Source organism: Pelmatolapia mariae, linkage group LG13, assembly GCF_036321145.2.
Source record: "Pelmatolapia mariae isolate MD_Pm_ZW linkage group LG13, Pm_UMD_F_2, whole genome shotgun sequence".
Lineage (NCBI taxonomy): Eukaryota > Metazoa > Chordata > Actinopteri > Cichliformes > Cichlidae > Pelmatolapia > Pelmatolapia mariae.
The window spans coordinates 15,235,795-15,255,854 of record NC_086238.1 but is presented as its reverse complement, the minus strand read 5'-3'; the positions used below and the strand labels follow the sequence as shown (position 1 = coordinate 15,255,854).

The window sequence follows — 20,060 nt, the reverse complement described above, 5'->3', positions numbered from 1 at the left end:
AACTAGTGCTGCAGCTGTCTATATGTCACCTATGTCTTGGAGGATAATAAGATGTTGCCTTTATGCCTGTCAAAATTTCTTTTGCAGAAGTGTCATGTATTTTTAGTTTCAGTTATAACTCCAAAGAAGTAAATATCGGGACTCCATTGTGAATAAATGTCCCTAAATACACTTTGATATCATGGAAAGAAAATACTGCTCTTAATTTTCTGCAGGATCAAAGTGATCCAAACTTCCTGTTTGAATAATACATCAATGGGTAGAATGCAAACAGGACGTTTGGCTAATGTAAATATAGGCCAAAAACGATCTCAAGCTGTAGGCCACGGTGTAGCTCACTACATTCACTTAACTGCTGTACATCCCTTACAGCATTATTGTAACTCTCTCATTTAGTCTGAAAAAGAGTACTGTTACTGTGTGTGTGCAAGATGTTCAGAAAGGCGTAACAACCTGGAATATAAAGCTTTATGACCTTAATGTTCAACCAAATAAACATGTTTACGGGTATTATGAGTCTCAAGGTACAAAGTTTGTGTATTTCACCGTTAGCGGAAACAGAACTTGACGGTCAGATTTTGGAAGCCAGGCAAAAGATAAAACAGCAGAAGGGGAAAGTGGAGCATCTTGTGCCTCTAAGCATCAGTGATGAGAGATAAATTGGTGGTGACCTAGTACTAATGCGTGCTCTGAACATGATATATAATTCAGTGTGGGTTTTGATAAATGTGACCATGAACTCTGAAACCTAGAGGGGAATGTTTTTGCCACAGAAAATTGTGTCTGTGCCTCCTTAGTGGACCATTTACAGTCACATAAAAGTGCATCCCATGGAAACTGCCTTTTGGCACATGTGGACACGCAAACACTTTAAAACATACTTTGAAAAGTGTTTTGCACTCGCCTCTTCGACGTTGCCCTACTGCAAATTTTAAACACTCTGTCATCTAGATTTCCTTCAGTTGTTTCAAGATGTTTTACAGTTTCTTTGCATGTACTGCCCCATTTTAAACTCGCCAAACATGAGCCATAACATAAGCCTCCATTTCATCCTTCATTAGCTATAGTGTGGTCATTTGATCAGATCGTTGTCCTTTTAAAACATCCGCCTTACGCTCAACTTCAAGCCTGATGCAGATTCATGGTGAAGTCAGTTACTGCAAGCTGCTCAGTCACTGAGACAGGGACATGGAAGCAGCTCCAAAATAAAAACACTCGACTTCACTGCACCACACATTTCTGCTGTTACATCTCTGTCTTTGATTTATCTGTACAGAGATGAATAAAGGCTTTGCTTGTTCCTGCCTGTTCATTGGCAAAAGGCACTTTTACTCTGTTTGTTTGGAGATCAAATTGCACAATCCCTTTCTGATCACCGATCAACAAATCCACACGTTACCTGCAGATCCTGTGATGACATGTTGGGATTTTTGGCTTTTTTTGGTATCAGCTTTACTAAGTTCCCTAATACTTTAAGTGATGCTGGAGTCTTTACATCATCAGATCTTTGTCTTCTCCACCTTGGAAGTAGGTGCCAGAAAAATTTGTTGCCATCTTTTCTTTTCTTTTTTGCTGTAGGGTTAAATAGTTTGTGGCAAATTGGCAGTTAATTGAGAACAAGGGCAATTTTAGGGGATTGTAAATGTATTTAAATGTGCTTTTATTATATGAAAAAAAATATTTTTGCATCCCTTCCTTGATGCATGGGCATCCAGAACCTTTTCTTTTCTTAGAGAGTAGGTTTCATCTGTCACTCTGTAAAGAGAGTCTAATATTTGGGCTCTAATCTGGAACCCCTGATTGAGGTTTTATGGATTTGAAGGTTTGATAAATGCTGTGGTATTCTTAGCTCATCCACAGATTGAGGTTTTTTTCCCCTTTGTGCCAGCTTTGTTATTTGAACACTTTGGAAATGAATGCTTAGATATGATACAATCCAAAAATAATGATAAAAGTTCCACATATTCCATAAAGTCGTCCTTTATGACAGACTATTTAGTAGATAGACTTTGGCACAAACTTGGGGACGATGTCGCAGTTTCTTCTGTGCCCAAAGCAGCAGCCGTAGGAACAATTAGTGTGGTAGCCACAGAGGAGCATTGTGCAGTCTTGGAGAGAACAAATGGGAGCTACTTTACTTCTCAATTCAGAACAACTGTTTTACCCATCTATAATTAATGCGCCTAGAAACTGGGTAATGCCAGTGCAAAGTGTAGCTCTGCTCGCAGAGGGGTCCTATAACGGTGGAAAGTGTGTACAGATAAGAAAAATACTCCCAACGCCACTGGTGACGGGAGGAGGAAATTTGGGAAGATAATAAGAACTGAGAATTGCTTACTCAGCGGCATCGATCGGAGCGTGTGGTACGTGTAACGTGAAGGAGCTACAGACCTCCACCTTTTCACACTCTTGAGGTTTAATCGATGCTGTTAAGGTCACCGGTGAGATCAGGGCCAGTGTGTAAACTGTGTGTAGGCAAAACTGGATTTGCATACTCTTAATTATTTCTAAGAGAAGAAAAATAAAGCTAGAGGGGGGGAGATAAAAAAAAAAGATAAAAACAACAAAGTTTCACCTACTAGTCTGAAACGGCATATTGAGAGGAAAAGTATTGCGTGACTAAAATTAACACTGACACAAGCAGCTAGTGCCATCTGGTGCATGAACCATCAAAGAGGGTCTCGGTGTGCCGTCGCACTGACCACACGCACATGGATGTGTGTGCAAGCACTAATTTTTGCATACTCTCAAATGTGAGCCAAAGAACGGTGCTGGTCCTTCTCGTCGGGATTGAATCCTTTGAGGAGCAGCGCTGTGGAGCACAATAGCCGAAAGCTGCTGTCTTCCAAGTAGAGGCGTGAAAGCCTGCACTGCTGTTTAATAATGCATCAGGTTCTAGTGTTGTTGGTCTCAGGGAGAGGAGGAGGGGAGGATGGGTGGGGGGTGATAGGGGTACGACGGTCAAACTGGGCCCGCACGTCAACAATCTGATTCATTCACTTCTGAGATGTTATCTCGTGGATTAAGCGGGCCATGAGCTGGAATTAATTATCCAAAGCATGTTCAAGTCCTTCAAGGCAGTTTATTGAAATGGAATGAGCAATTAAGGCGGAATTATTTATGTCTTGCTGTAACTATCTTGGAGGGGTTTGATGTTTGGATATCCAAATCAGGAGAGGGTTGCTTTCACTATCAACCCTGCATTGCAGTGCAGGGATCTGATCGGCACGGGCTTTTGTGGGGCACACTCTGCTCTGACACGGTTTCCCTGTTGGCGTGCGAGTCGCGATTACTTAATACCGAGGCGTTCAAGAATGCGACTGTCGATTTCATATCTGTTAATGGCTTTCACTGGGCGAGGAACACTGCCGAGAGAAAAGGCAGCGTTTTCCTTTGTTACATAAGCTCGTCTGTGCTGAGGCTGGAAAAATGACGGTGATTGCTGTCACACTGTTCTCAAATCCGCTTTCTTCTGTAGCAATTGCTGAGTGGCCACCTTATCGAGGTGTATGTGTTCTTTCGTATTTCTGAGGGGTGGGACGGTTCGCTTGTGTGCCTACAGTGATTTGTGAGAGCCTTGGAAGAGGCACAGCTGTGCTTTTCAACTTGTTAGGCTCAAAGTGGAGAAATCTGGGCTTCAAGGGGCCGAGCGGACGAGATCTTGCCCTTAGGGCAGAATATAGAAAGTAGACGTAGCATGAGATGGCATTTTTTTTCTGTCCTGTTTATCGTTGTTCACTTCAAGAATAAATTAATAATTTGATAATGAACTTATGAGGATTTTTCTGGATTTGCTACGTTAACAATGCCTCAGGGCTCTGGATAATTCTGCAAAAGACATTCTCGTTAGTAGACACTCCGTAATTAATGAGTTGATAAATTAAAGACTCATTCATGTCAGTTCACCTTAAGTTTAACGTTATTGCTCATTGTGGAAACACTGTGGAAAAATGCTTTATTTTATCACTTTAAATGGCTTCCTTTTGTTTGTTAGGACTAAAAATGCTTTCATCTAAACAATGAATATAGAAATTCATTTAAAAAATTGTCCTTTTACATAATTGAGTCGATATTTAATTACTTGTTTGAGAATATAAGGCATTCTTCACATTCCTGGGATTGAGCGGAAGAAAGGTTTTTCAGCTGTTCCAGTCAGCAGTCTCTTAATATGCTATAAAAGAGTAATAAAACCAGAAACACGAGGTTCAGGAAAGACTCGGAAATCTTAACGGCGATCGTTGTGCACAGACATTCCTTCTAGCAGGTGATAAGGTGGTAGATGTGGTGGATTTTCAATTTAATACCTCGTAAACCTCATTTGCCTTCTCTGAGATTCCACCTGGGAGCGGCCCTGTAAGGCTGAATCAGCATGAGTGACGCTGCTTTTTGTTTGTGATATATTGCAAACTGGTGGCACATTCATCCCTGTTTTAAGTGTTGAACATTTCGGGTGCACCTCTTAGACACGATGCGTTCACTGCCAACCGCCTGCATGCCCTGTCCTGTCTCTTCAATGTGCAATGTGCACATTCTCATTTAGCAAACAATAGTGCAAAAGTCTTGAGCCACCCTTCATTTCTTGATATTTTACTTCCAAGGAGCCAGACTTTCCTGTCAGTGTTCTTGAACAATAGTTCTGAAGGTATTCAAACTTTTTCTTTGGACAACATGTTTTTTTTTGTTTTTTGTTTTTTGCACTCATTTTTAGTTCAGTTCTTGTACCTGAACATCTTTATTTTTCTTTCTAACTCCAACAAATAACTTTTTTTTCAATTTCTTTAGCAAATCTACAAAAAAAAATGGCATAGTTTGACAGGAATTAAATGATATTTTTGCACCAGCAAAATGATTTCTAAAGAACTATTAGTTGAAAACTTGGCATATCTAAGGATGTTAAACATTTTGAGGAAACTGGACAAGTGGAGGACAAATGAAGTGACAGGCTTAAAAGCTGTCTACAGCACATGAACCCAAAGTCCTGTATTTAAGAAATAGAATAAAAATCCAGCAAGACCTGACACAGGGCCTGAGAGATGCATCTGGCCCTTCAATTGATCCATCTACTGCTCACCAAAGCCTCATCAGAAATGGTCACTGATCACTGTTTGGAAGAGCGGTTTTTAAGAAGCCATTCTTAAGGGAAATTGTGAGGAACGATATACCGAACACACTGCCAAGAAAAACACAATCAGTGGAAGACAGTCGGTCATGGATTGGCCTGTCCAGATCCTAGACCTCAACATTTTTTAAGCAGTGTTAGATCATCATCACAAGGAATGAAACAAAAGGCAACCAAACTCCAAAGAAGACCTTTGAATGTCCTCCAGGAAGCCTGGAGAACTATTCCTGACGACTACTTAAAGAAATTACAAGCAAGCTTTGCTAAGAGAGTGCAGACTGCTGAAAAGTAAGGGTGGTCATACCAAATACTGACTTTCAAGCTTGTAACAGTTTCAAGCTTGTATGCTTACACGTTTCAGTGAATCCCTTCATCTTTTTCCCATTTTCCTAACAGAATATAAAGAAATAAGGAGTGGCGTAAGACTCTTGCACAGCACTGTGCAGTGACCTCCTCCAAACTTTAGCTTCTCAGGAATCAGATCTTCATCTCGCCTTGACCCTCGTCTATCAGAATGATAGAATGATTACTGCAAAATTGATCTGTGTGTTCTGATTCTGTACTGGTAAAAATGGACATAAATAAGGATTTTAAACATGTCTGATATGCAGGCATAAAATTAAAAAAAAAAAAAAAGAAGATCATTTCAGTGTGTATGCTCAATGAAGCCCAGGATGAATCTATTCTTTATACTGAATCGACATGGGTGCTACGAATGTGTGACTGCCCACGTTATCTGCTCTGTAGCCACAACCCAGGACAGCACATTACCACATAGATGGATGCAGTCATTGTGCAGATAAATGGCAAAGGTTTCCACTCCTCCAGAAGGGCACCGTGAAATGGGAATTATGTCACCAACATTATTCCTCAGCGCCGGTGTCTGTAACACATTTGCACGCAGGCTCACACAGGCACACTTTGCAGCCATGCTCGGGAGCCGGTGATTTCCCCGCGGTGTGTCTGGAGTTAAAATGATGTGTTTGCAAGGATGAAGAGGTTTTTAAAATGCAGTGTCATCTTGGGTTTAGATTCAGTTGCAATAGCAATGCTTAAACAAAAAGAAGTGCTGCCCACACATCTAAGCTACTGCTGTGGTTTTCCAACCGGGGTTGAAGTAGCTGAGTTCATCTGATGGGGCTGTGGGTAAAAATGTCGAGTACTGCCACAGAACTAGCACGCTGTGTGCACAGTAGTCGGTTACCAAATGTAGCATAACCAGATTTCTTTATATCAAACTAAAAATAGCCCTGTTTCTTAATTTTTTTTCCCCTGGCATGAACAAAACCATCAGTGACTAGTGTGAACCCACCCTCAGAGCAGCTCTGCTAGCAGCTTATGAATTTGTATAGCTGCGCCGGAGGAGGAGGAGGAAGCTAATAAATCTTGCAAATTTCTCCAAATGCATCACCTGACCTGAACTAAAAACAAGAACATCATTATGCTGCTGGAATTAAACACAACTAACATAGCAGAGGGATGATATCGATGTAGCAGCGATGCATGTAGTAACCCGTGCACCCGCCCTCCTCCATCCTGAAGCCTGGCGCTTGTATGTGAGGTTGTTCTCTGTGAGGATGATTTATCTTCGCTGCAGATCGGTTTCGTGCCTCTTCACTGTTGCTGTGTAATATGAGAGCAGGGAAAGACACAGCTGTTTCCTGTTCATCAACATTTTTTCTAAATCTTCTACAGGATTTATTATGTAATCTTCTGGGTCTCTGTTTGCTTGCTGTGAATTTAGTACACTCAAAATGTACACATGCACATATGGACTGTGGTAAAAAGCAGCAGTAGTTATAGAGCACGGTGCTGATGAGAGTTGAAGGAGATCAGAACCTGCACATCACGATTCTGTGTGAGTCGGACAGAGATGGAGGGGGTTAGGGAGGGAGGGTGAATTCGAGGGGCAACCCCCCTTTCTAGACGAGGGATTCCTTTACTGCAGTGATCAGCAGTACTCCCCTCACCCTCCCTTCCCTCTCGTGCTCCTCTCACTCATAGCTTTTCTCTTTCCATCTCCCGCCCTCCCTCGTCTTCCTTCTCTTTCTTACCGCCATCCCTGCCAAACATACACACTCCACAGTCACGTTTCGGGTGGGGAGGGACTGTCTGCTGCAGGGTACAGTATATGCAGCACATGGTCAGCAACGCAAGCGCGCTTGTGACTCGCACGTTTTTACCCCAGCCTCAATTTATCTCCATCGCTCCCCCACCACCCCTCCATTTATCCTCACGTTCATTCTCCCTGTCTCTCCACACCTCTTTCCCCCTCTCTCGCGGCCCGTCTGTCCATCTCCTCGGCCCGTTTTTCTTTGTCTCTCCCCCTCTCCCTTCGCCGCGTGTGACATTGATTCCAAGGTTGCTGTGCTGTTGACTGCTGCTACGCTGTTAAATATTGCAGGCAGCGTTTCAGTGGCTGCGTGCCGAGGGGAGTGGAGGCGCGGGAGCTTTGCTCAGTCGCTGCAACTGCAACTACCGCTGACAAACAGGCTGGTGAACAGACGGGTGGACACACACACACACACACACGGCCACCTGCAAGCACACAGAGGTATATCCACGCATGCATGTCACTCCACAGATCGACGTGCACGTGTGCCCGTGCCATATTTGCATATGTTTGTGATGGCGCTCTGTGCCAGCGGGTGCGTGGGCTGGTGATGACGCTGTTGTGGGTATCTCCGTGAAATCTTCCTGGCTTTCAAATAGCTGAAGTTAATGAATGAGCAAAGCAGTGCTGGAGTGCTCTCTGCAGACTGTGCAGTTATTCCAGATGAGCCAAAAGCCCTTTCTCAGCATGTCATCTGATCAGAAACCTAATCACTGTTTGGGCTCTACTTGGTGCTTGGCAATTGGTATTCTCATTTAGGACACACACACGCACACACCCCTAGACATACCTACACACACACAGAGGAGGTTCTGCAGTGCTGCAGTGGTGGCATTTACTCTCACACCTTTTCCATCCTTTATCCAGATCTACATCATTCTGTGCATTTGATTGATTGGCAGTCGCAGTCACTGATTGACAGCGAGGCTGGGTTTGAGTTTCTGTGTCTCAGTTTGGTGGTCGGATTACAGTCAGCTTCCTTTGAAGAGGCCCAAGTGCTCACAGAATTATTTTTATATACGAGTTTATTTTCTGTCAGTCACAGGAAACCTTTTGACACAGGCCGTCTGTGTCAAACATGAACAACAATGTAAAGCTTTGGAAATACTTAAAGAATCTGTGGGAAAGCCTTATCGCAGACAGACCTGGGATAATTGTGTTGCTGACTAATAATAAAATCAGGCTTTATTATCCGGACCGCTGACTTCTTTTTGCTGCCGTCTTGCTTTTGTCCAGGATTAAAAATGATGTTGGTAAATGGAGCATGTTTATCTCGGCTGTACAGAATTAGAAAGGATCTGTTTGCAGTGAAAGTATACGCACACAGATGCACAGATACACGTCTCCTGTGAGATATCTTTTCACTCTGTGACTATCAGTGCAGTTGAGAGAGCTTTGAAGCTCTGCTGTTGTGGTTTGGATCAGTAAGGGTCAGAGAGTGTGGGTGTATCGTAGATCTGATGTTACAACGGTTGTACACAGAGTAAGCGCATCAGTACATTGTATACTTGTACACAGTGTATACATTCATATGCAACCCTAAAAGTTGCACTGATCTGGGCCCCAGATGTCAGGGACAGTGCAGAAAACTGAGCATTTTTTGTAGTACAGTCACAATTGGTTTATCCAGACGTTATGAGTCCCCAGAGGTGGTTTTTTTTTGGTTTTGTTTTTTTCCTGATGTCTCATCTTCATCTGTTCATTTGTTTTCTTGTTTTTGTTTTTTAGAATGAGAAGAGCTGCCCGCCTACCATTTGCCCTGGGCTGGATGATGGCTCGCCAGTAATTTGAAACATATGAACACTCAGAAGTATTTTTGTGACAAGAAAGCCGCAGTTAAATCGGTTAATTCGTCCTACTCGGGCGTGGCTCTTGTCTGCAAACGGGAGCATTTCTAGAAAATGGGAAAGCGGTCCCTGTTGTGTAACACAACACTCTCGGAAATAAACAATTAGAGAAGTAAGTGGCATTGATTAGGGCAGATTCATATTGCCGGGTGCTGCACACTGATCTACAGCAGCAGCAGCTGTGGTTGGCTGAAAGAAGCATGCCAGGTGAGAACAAACAGTGAAAAGGCAAAAAGTAATGAGTTTGGTCCACTTTCTCCTCCTGTCTGCAGGTTTGGAGGGGCGCCCCCTCATGGCACGGCCAGAGACTGTTGTGTTCCTCTGCAGCTCCAGAGGGTAAGTATTCCCTTCCTACTGCATCGTTAACCTGACACGCTCAGCAGCAAAAATCCAGACGCAGCACTCGCAGCTGTATGAGAGGTTTCCCTTTCTCTTTTTTTCAAAAAAGGAGAAAACCCCAAACAACAATGCGAGAAATTCTGCATCAATCGGAGAGTAGAGGCTCGTTTGGAGTTAACAGGCAGAAGTCATTAATGTGGAATCAGTCTCGGGGTAGCATCTGCTTGTCTGTGTGAGAGGCGGGAGTGATGGAGAGTGTGAACAGAGGGTGGAAGAGAAAGGGAGCAGCACTGCAGAACACGCTGAATTCATTTTAAAGCGTGCCTTAATAGCTGTAGGATTGTAGTAAAGATAGACACGGGGTCCATGCACTTTTAACAATGCTCCTGCGATGACAGGATAAACGAGGACAAAGGGAACGTGTGCGGGAGAGGGGGCACTCGGGGCAACGTTTCAAAGTGTCACTGTAATGAAGAAACGGTCTTAAAATGAAACGTCTGAACCTTTAGTGTCTTTTAAACGTGACACTTGGAAAAGAAGCCCGGCTGGCGCTGCCTGTGCCAGCTGAGCGTCCTTCATTTCTTGGTGTGGACCTGGGCAGATATCTGCTGATTCACTGCAGTGGGCCTGTGCAGGAGGCGGAGGTTTTTGGGTGCAGCAGCAACAAGGAGGCTCGGATCATATCTCCTATGGGCTCGCAGCCCCCTGCCTTGATTCATGTGTCTGTCTTTAGAGGCCACTCAGCATGATAATGGTGTAAGCTGCGCAGGCTCATTACAACAGTAGTTTGGTTATGGACCAATAGAGCCATATTACAGGCTTATATTAGCAGAGAGTGCCAGTGAGCCGAGTGTGGGCTCAGCTGTTTGGGACAAAAGTGATGGAAGCGCTTGAAAAAAGCGGGGTGTACAGATGGCACCGAAAACGCACAGAATCCTAAACTTGAACTCAGTCCCAGGTACACTAAGTGATTCCATCTTTTTCTCGGCTATGAAAAGTTAAAAAATTTCAAAGAATGAATAGACTACGGTGTTTACCTCGAGGCCTTTTAATTCAGTCTCACCACACGCGCATGATTTAGAAGTCTTTCAGGCTTTTATGTGGGAATAAGAAACATCAATAGTTGGCTTCAAAGAGTCAACGGCAGTCCTGTGAGGAACAGGTTCGCAATGTTAAGGCTGTATCGATTCTACAGAACTGATGGCCTGAATAGGGCTTATTTTGGCAAACCGCAGCAAGCAGTGTATGTCTTTCAGTAGCTACTAGTCCTGTGTTGATTACTGACAAATAGTAGATGTGCTAAACCAAAAATTAGGTACTGAGAGTAATAAGATTTTTTTTGGCAGCAATGCCATTATCTATTGTGCATAGACTCAATTATTAATGCAGCTCTCAGTACAACTTATCTTACATCAAAAATTGAATTAAAAAAAGATTTTCATTGACATGCCGTCATTGTTGATGGTTACGACCAAGCTTGGATGCATGCATTTACAATAACTTGGATATTGAGGAAATGATCGTTAACTGGAACCAGTTATCGAATCCCATTCCTAACCACAACTGGGTCAATGCACACGTCCAGTCAAAACATGCTGTCTGTGGGAACCCACCCCTACACTGCCTCTGAATTCGTACCAGATAATTTCAGTCAATAAATAACTGTTGATGAATTACATTGACTGCAGCAATGATAGATAAGTTCAATGGAGCCAGTGTTCCAATATGGCAAGACCTGTTAATGTTTAATGAACGATCGCTGAGTTTTATGTTTAGTGTTGTGAGGCGCCCAGTTAGGGCTACTGTGACGCCCTTCCGCATAACCACAGTCCAGTGAGCAGTTAGACAAAATGCTCTTGTTAGATAACCTTTTTTTTCCCAAGGTTTCTATGTCCATATATTGGACCAATTGTTTAAGTTTTGTAGCAGTGCACTTAAGTTAATTAGATACTTAGTATCAGAACTCTGACTCCATACCACTACTTTGCTGGGCAAACTGTTTAATGCCAAAATATCAATCAGGCCACAGATGGGCATCATCTATATGTTTTGTAGTGAGCAATGCAAAGTAAACCAAGAATAACTAGACTCCTGCTTCTCTTTAACGCTTCTTAGCCTTTCTGTAACCTCATTTTATAACCACAGTTCCAAAGGAGTTGGGACACAGATGCAAATCTCATGAAACCATATTTTTATTCACAATACGTTATAGAAACATATCAAATGTCTTGAAAAAATTAGAATGGGAGCAACAAAAACCTGGAAAGGTAAGTGGTACTAAAAGAAACAGCAGGAGGAGCATTCTTCAGCTATTTAGCACCAGGTCAGTAACATGATTGGGCATAAAAAGAGCATCTCAGAGAGGCTGAGTTTCTCAGAAGAGGTTAACGAGTCCTTAAAAATAAAACCTGTACCTACAAATTTCAGAATAATTTTCCTCAGCGTGAAATTGCGATATCTCATCATCTGCAGTATATAATGTCATTCAGAGATTCATCCTGCATCTCTGATGATATGTGGGAGTTAGTGCTTGCACATCTGGAAATGCACCACGAATGCTCAAAGGTATACACAGGTTTTAGAGGAGCATGTGCTCCAATCCGGGGAAGGTCTTGTTTAATTCAGCAAGATGATGCTAAACTGCATACATACTGTAAATCATTGCATTCTGTTTTTACTTCCATTTTACTCAGCATCCTAATTTTTTTGGCATTGAGGTTGTGCAAGATTACTTCTGCTTTTGTGACGTTCGACTCGTCCCTGTTTTCTTACTCGCGACCCCTACAGAGGTGACGGTGGTGTATCAGAACGGGCTGCCGGTGATCTCAGTCAGTTTGCCGTCCAGACGAGAGCGCTGCCAGTTCACCCTCAAGCCTCTCAGCGACTGTGTGGGAGTTTTCCTCCAACAGCTCCAGGCAGAGGACAGAGGCATCGACCGGGTCGCCATCTACTCTATGGGTATGCTCACACACACAAGTGAACAAAACCTCATAACCTTTAGCTCCAGTACCTTTTTGTTGCGTAAGCCCTCTCTTATTTCCTCCCCGTTTCTCTTTCTCTTCAGATGGGGCGAGGGTTGCCTCCTCCACAGGAATAGACATCCTGCTGCTGGATGATTTCAAGCTCGTTATTAACGACACCACACACCTCGTGCGGCCACCGAGGAGAGGTGAGAACCGGCAAAGGAAAGGGCAAAGCCTCTGCTGTTCGTTGTTAGGCACATTTCAATCATGGCGTGTAACACTGCGACTGTGGGTGTGGCAGGTGTTTTGGGGGGGTGCAGTGATCATGGTGATAGGTGCTTTAGCATAATAAGAAGCACAACCACTGAAGCCTGAAATTCTTATGTCTGAATTCTGCCTTAGGGGGTCGTCACCAATAAGAGGAAGTCAGGATTTTATTGCCAGCATGTGGGAAGCCTGTTTATTTATTTGCATTTGTGTGTTTAACTTCAGAGCTGTTGCCCCACGAGGAGGCGGAAAAGTTGAATGATGTCAAGTTTCTGGTGCAGCAGCTCTATACCACGCTGCGCATCGACGAGCACCAACTTAGCAAAGAGCGTGAGCTAATTGGACGACTGGAGGACCTGAACTCACAACTCCGCCCCCTAGAGAAGGTCTAACTCTCTTAACGTGTTTTGGAGTGCTGTAATATTGAAATTTGTGCTGCTATAAGATGATTAATCTTCACCACAACATCAGAGAACTTGAAATTAAGTGACCTGCATGCTTTTATTAAATTTTTTCATGGGAGACAAGAAGCTATTATGTAACTAGTATAGCATATCACCCCAGTCACAATTCACACGACATGGCTAATATAACTAAAATGTTGTTATTCTGTTGTTACTTGTGTACTGAGGGGAATTACTGACCTAATGGAAAGTAGTTTTTGTGCTCCGCTTGTGAACGCATGTGCGGTTTCTGTATTATCTCCTGTGCAGGTGAAGGAGGAGTTGAGTAAGAAGGCAGAGCGACGCACCACCTGGGTGCTGTGGGGTGGCATGGCGTATATGGCAACCCAGTTTGGTATCTTGGCCAGGCTAACCTGGTGGGAGTACTCCTGGGATATCATGGAGCCGGTCACCTACTTCATCACTTACGGCACTGCAATGGCCATGTATGCCTACTTCGTTCTAACACGTCAGGTAAGACCACAGTCTTCAAACTTGTAAAGGTCTTAACAAGGTGTAAACATGAAAGCTATCACATGATCTAAGTATCCATGTTTGAAGATTCATACTGGTGGAAAACCAGGAGAAATCTGTTTAGCACCCCAATAATGGTTTGAATGCTGCAAAGCAGTGGATTAAATCTGAGATGTAATGTGCATTCAGGCAGTGTTCCTGTTAAATATTTTTACATTCTGATAACCACTGAAGTCATTTATAATAGAAAAAAGTTCAGCTTTGATAGAACCTAATCAAATATGTGGATTTACTCCTTTTCCCTGCTGATTTGTTTTGTTAATTAACAATCATGCACTGTTGCCTGACAAAAAGCATGGAAATAGATTAGATCTATTCATATTATTGTATTGAAAGCCTTTTTTCTGGTCTCCACACTTGTTGTGTTTTTTGTGCTTTTGCTGTATCAAAAAGTGTGACTCAATGTAAGCCAATTATGCCGAAATTCTGTTAAGAACCACCCAGGAAATCATCACACTAGTGAAATTTAATGGATTTTAAAAAAACTTTTTAAAGCCTGGTGACATTGTCGCCCTTCAGAAATGTGTTCAGCGTTCATAAAATTACCATTAATTTTTAAATCCAAGGACATGGAGCCAATTTGATGTTGGCTTTCTCACTCCTATAGAAATGAGTAGATGGAAGGTTTCTGATAAACTGGGTCCTCTTACACACAGCTCTGACTGCATGTCTCTGTAACCTGCAGGAGTACGTTTATCCCGACGCCAGAGACAGGCAGTATCTGCTGTTCTTCCACAAGGGGGTGAAAAGGACACGCTTCGACATTGAGAAGTACAACAAGCTGAAGGATGATATCGCTGAGGTACAGTTGCTCGGTTGAAAGCTGGGTGTTTTGTAATGTAAAACCAGCGCTGCAGTCGCACTGGGGATTCACGCATTTTGCAGTTCAGCTCTCGGATTTGTTGTGCCAGTGGATACATGCGGATTTGTACCACCCCACCCAGCCCGCCACATTTTATTTATTTATTTGAATTTTCACTTCCCTCATCTTCCTCTCTCACTTTCCATCCTCTTCAGGTGGAGTTAGATCTGAAGCGTCTACGGGACCCGCTCCAGCTCCAGCTCCCGATTCAGCAGCTCACCGACAGCAAAAATTGATGGGAAGAGTGACCTCCCCCTCGCTCAGCTCCTGCAACCCACTTTTTTCCTCTTCTCTTCTGCTGTCCTACACCCTTCTCCCTCTTTCCCATCCATTCCTCTTAGAGTCCCCCATCCCTGCATCCCTCCCGCACCCGATAATCCCATCCCTTTCTTCTCTGACGGAGGTTTTTTTCTCTCGTTTTTTTTCCTTTTCTTTTTTGGGTTCTTCTTTTTCTTTTTCTTTTCCCGACTGGAACCTCTAGTTGGAATTGCAAGCAAAAACTGCTAAAAGGCGAAAAAAACAGGATGGTGAGAACATCAAGAACTGAAAACGTCTCACAGCTGATGGATGCTGGGGATGATGGAAAAGGAAGATGATGACGATAGCATTAAATTGGCCACTATGGATATGCCTCAAGTCTCCAGAGGGACAGCCGGCAGGTAACTCCAGGGATGAAACGGGAATTACTACACCTGTAGAACACTCCGCGATAAGGAACACGCAGCGGGGAGCAGCTGTGTGTGTGTCTGTGTGTGTTGGCAGGACTTTCAGGCTACCTTGGGACACTGACCTTGGCTGCCCTGCGGGTTACCACGGCGACGCAGTCCTTCTATCTCTAGCGGTCAAACTGTCGACACACACGCCTCCTCTTGGACGGGGCAGGCTGCGAGGACACGTTTACAAGAAATCCCGACTGCAGTCACACCATCGGGAAGACCTTAGTTTTTCCTGTGGCCGACTCCTGCTGCCTCTCCCTCTCGGAGCCGCGCCTCCTCCAGGCGACGGACAGCTGTCACAGATTGACCTTCGTCAGGAGCCCGTCTCCACTCGCAGGATGCAGGATTGAAAACGCCTCATATCCTCTTCCTGTTTTAACGTCCTGTAGCGGCCCAGCCTGCGCAAGTATGACAGTACTACCGACAACAACATCACTGTGTGTTCTTTTATTCCAAAAAAACGAAAAAACAAAAAAAATGATAAAAATATTTTGGCACTTTTTATTTTGAAAGCCATAGTATATTTGTTATGGAAAAATATGAATATATATGTATACAATCAAATAAACCAGATGACCAGAGGCTAGTTTTTTCAGTGGGGGGAGGAGCTCTCATACAACAAACCTCTTTTTTTAAAATTTTTGCTGGCATCAAACAACTCATCTTACACCCTCTAAAGATCTCCTGCCATGAAGGAAGCCCGCTAACAGTCCAACGCACACTTAGTCGCATACGCACACACACAAAAAGCATCGCCCTATATGCAGTACATACATTAAGCTACCAGTTTTTATGCATTTTCATGGCAAATGCACACTGTATATGCCACAGTAACAGCATTCAGGGTGGATGTAAGGCTCGTTTGCATGGCTGCCAAGGGGATTGGGGGGGAATCCAAATACAAGGGTGATGTTTGACTTCTTTAATTATCTGAATGCAGCAATTGCCGTAGAAACGCTTAACATAACGGCAAGGTTGAAATCTTTACCGATCATTGCCTCAGACAAACTTACAGGCATGTTAATATACTTGATGAACTGGCTTCTACAAAAACTTCCTTAATAGCTAGAGGTTTTTAGTAAACTCCCTGCAGCTCAGTAACCATTGTCTCACCATCTTGTGTTTTTTTTCTTTCTCTTACCAAATGAAATCACAAAATAAAAGCTCCATCCAACAACAAAACAAGTGTCATGGCATTGAAGTCATAGAGGTTTTCTAATTCAGAAACAAATCCAGAGTTTTCTCCTCCCACTGCTGCTGTAATGCCCCTCCCTCCCTGCTCCCTTGATGGCAAGGCGGGGTAGACTGCATGCTGTGGTATGCCCTCAGTAGAAATCTGTGAATGTGTAGGAGCATTATTGCAATTTTGTACTTAATTGGACATCTTTCTTTTGCACATTTGCTAAAGAGTCATCCACATCAAGCTGAAGTCTTATTCAGAGGTTGTACAAGCCATATATTTATGTTGTCCATTTTTATTTAGGGGGGATGGTCATGGAATAAACCTTTGCCAGCTTCACATATAAATTTATGTTCAGGCCGAGGATTGGTGGCCTTTTCTCCCCCCCATAATCATCTCTATAGCTTCTCAAAGCCAGTTATCTTCACTTCTGCAGAGGGGAGGCACACGTGGACTTCAGCTCCAGATCATCCTGTGCCTGTGTGTGAACAGTCGGCAAAATCCTACTGATGAGATGCTTGTGTTAAAATACAGATTTTATATTAAAATGCATGATTTTAGGGTCAAATCAAAGGTTAGACCTGCAGATCTCAAGGCAGGATTTTTAGTCGAAACTGTTACCGTGTGTGTGTGTGTGTGTGTGTGTGTGTGTGTGTGTGTGTGTGTGTGTGTGTGTGTGTGTGTGTGTGTGTGTTTTACCTCCCAGGGAAAAGGTGCCTTTTGGATCATTAATTATTTAAACTTTTTTGACAATGTAGCAATTTGGTGAACGGCAACATGATAGGAAAAACTATAAGAAGAGAAAGTTAATCTCTCTTTTTTTCCACGAAGAAGGGTTAAATTTCACTCTGTGGAAGTGGAAATCAATTTTTTGCTGTGTGTGTGTCTGTGTACATGAGTGTTTGTTTGAACCTGCATGTCTAGTGCACACAGAGCAAAAGTGCACATCACCATATTCATGAGTCCTTTGCTCCTAATTGCCGCTTGTCAATAGCGCTAAAAATCAATTTGGCCCTCATCCCGTTTTACGGCCGTCATCAGCTTTAAATTTGTCTGTCCTGAACACACACGCGCACACACATGCACACACACACAAAGAGAAAATGGTGTTTCCTTGGAGATGTTCTGCAGAAGGTGAGAGTCCTCCCCTCTGCTGTTTCTACACAACAACTCCCTCCATCATCATCATCATCGTCACAGCCTCCTTTTTCTTTTTTCATGCCATCCACCGTTTATTGCCTTTTTTAAAAACTTTTTTTTAAAACAATATATCAAATATAGGGAAACTTTATTCTAAAGAGGGTGTTGCATGAATGTATGTTTACATGGGAAATATGTTAAAAAAAAGAAATTTAAAAAAAAGATGATTTATCAAAATAACTGCAAAGATAATTTAAGAATGTTGTTTGTAGAGATTCCTAGTTATAAAGGGCAGCGGGCGGGGTTGCGTCTTTAGAATCTGCCCTGCCAAATCTGATTTAAATCCCAGCCAACCAAATGCTCAAAGCCCATCTTCACATTGTTTACTCCCTTAAATCCCTTCCCTCAGCTCCCCAATAAATGAAAAGAAAAAAAAAAAAAAACACCTATAAAAGAGGTTTTATGACCTCTTGTCTTGGAGTCCAAAGTAAAAATGGCAGGTGCATTCTCTTAGCTTATTGGGGGCTGTCTCTGGTTCGTATCCCTCCTGTTACTCTTTTTCATCAACCCCCAGCCTTTTTTTCTTCTCCAAATTCACATTATTACAATATGTTTTGAATTTGTTATGTTCTGAATTTCTTGTTTTGTTTCTTTGTTGTGTGGGTGTGAGCACTTACAATAAGATTCGTTTAAAATGCCTGAAGAATGAAGCAGATTATTGGGTTGAAAATGATCTCGTACTTCATTCTGACCTCTTATTTACTTTTTCTTTTCTCCTGTTGACATGATGCTGTAATGTTGGCAAAAAAAACAAAAGAAAAAAAAGGAAAGAAAATGTAAAATCCTGTATCATTTATGAAATATGTATAAAAGAGAAATGTAATTCAATTATCAATAAAATCCTTATCCAGTTTTTGGAACCAGTGGTCCGGTTAAAATTTGTGATTAATGTGTAACGCTGCCGATGTTTACAAGGAGAAGCTTTCCAAGGTCTCGATGACTTCCCCAGACTTTCCTTGGCCTTCAGCCCTTCCTGCACAGGACATCCTATGAGATAGATCTGAGAATCAACACACTCTTGTTTTTATTTTTGGTGCTTTTTCAATCTTGTTTTGATCATTAGAGCAGAAAAGGAATCATTTCCCTTGAATAACCCGAGAAAAGCCATGAGCCATATCGCTGTGTGGTTACACTTGGGTGCATCGGTGCTTTAAGCTAAATGACAGCAGAAAAACACACTCACAGTGACCAATGTTTACTAGACATCATTTCTGTATTTAGTTCAGTTGTTGACATTTGACATATAACTTCCTGACTGCTCACAAGTAAAATACAGCTAAGGTCATGGTCTCAATAGTTTTGCAAAACATCTTGATAAAACAATTTCATCCTAATGAATCGTTGGAGCTGTCACAATTGTCTTGAGAGCAAACTATATGTGATCTCTAATCTTCATGACCCTTCTGGTCAGTACTCAGCTGCTCATTTAGTTAAAAATCCAACAGGTCAGTCTCAGCTAAAGGATCATAAATGGGATTTAGTGTCAGGAACTGGATCCAGCAGTGCAGCTTTAACAAAACTGACCAACTCACAGAGGTTTATGGTTCCTTATCATCGTCTTCTTCTGCTTATTCATTTTAGAGTCATAGGGAGGTTTGGAGACTATCCCAACTGTCATAGGGTAAGAGGGAGGGTACACCCTGGACAAGTCACTAATCTGCTCATCTGCATCCATGGATGGAGTTCATCCATTCATCATCAGTAACTCAGCTTGCTTCATCCATCCTACGTTGAATTTGGAATCGCCAGTTAACCTAACCTCATGCATGTCTTTGGACTGTGGGAAGAGGCCAATGTACCTTGAAAGAATTACACAAACGGGGAGAAAATTCAAACTCAACATAGAAAGCCCAGCCTGGAGTTGAACCCCGGACCTTCTTGCTGTGAAATGACCGTGCTAACCACCATCATGCCACCCCCTTTAACTCCATAATATTAAAAATCAAGCCTAAAAGAAAGCATTGATCCTTAAGGCAAAGGCAATCCTTTTAAGCAAAGTCATGAAGAAGTCAAACTATAGTAACTTATTCAGATTATGACTCAGTTGTCCACCTATAAGCCTAAAAATCTGGCCTTTAAATAGCAAAAATTAAGAGCATAAAGGAGCAAATAAGGTTTTATAATACATAAAAACATATAATTTATGACACTCCTGCACTGTTCTAAAATACAATGCTGATTCAGTCCATTTGTTCCCCAGAGACTTGCAGCCAGGAGGGCTAACGACGTCTTACTTACAGAACTAAGTGTTCTGACTCATTTCTTCTAACTACCTCATGGATTAATGTCTCCACTGAGTTAATTACATAATGAGACACAAAAACTGCAAGCCTCAGGTTGGCTTCTGCAGGTTTTAAATGAAAAGGGCAAAGCTGTAGATACTTTTTTGGCCTCCGCTGGCGGCCTGAAAAACCTACGAGCACACATTCACTATGCTGGATCAGTTTGTCCTCACCAAAGGTCTCGCTGCGCTAAAA

General features: G+C 42.7%; 1 protein-coding gene across 2 annotated transcripts in view; it reads left to right on the top strand.

Moving 5' to 3' along the window:
- The window catches only part of mcu (mitochondrial calcium uniporter), a 55,653-nt gene extending 37,224 nt beyond the window's left edge, over positions 1 to 18,429 (top strand). For both annotated transcript variants that reach the window (XM_063491271.1, XM_063491270.1), the window contains exons 3-9: positions 9,352 to 9,415; positions 12,206 to 12,376; positions 12,483 to 12,587; positions 12,874 to 13,034; positions 13,362 to 13,565; positions 14,311 to 14,427; positions 14,643 to 18,429. In XM_063491271.1, the coding sequence (XP_063347341.1) occupies positions 9,352 to 9,415; positions 12,206 to 12,376; positions 12,483 to 12,587; positions 12,874 to 13,034; positions 13,362 to 13,565; positions 14,311 to 14,427; positions 14,643 to 14,723 (903 nt within the window). In that variant the 3' untranslated portion in view covers positions 14,724 to 18,429. The remainder of the gene's footprint in view (positions 1 to 9,351; positions 9,416 to 12,205; positions 12,377 to 12,482; positions 12,588 to 12,873; positions 13,035 to 13,361; positions 13,566 to 14,310; positions 14,428 to 14,642) is intronic.
- Positions 18,430 to 20,060: the final 1,631 nt, after the last annotated feature.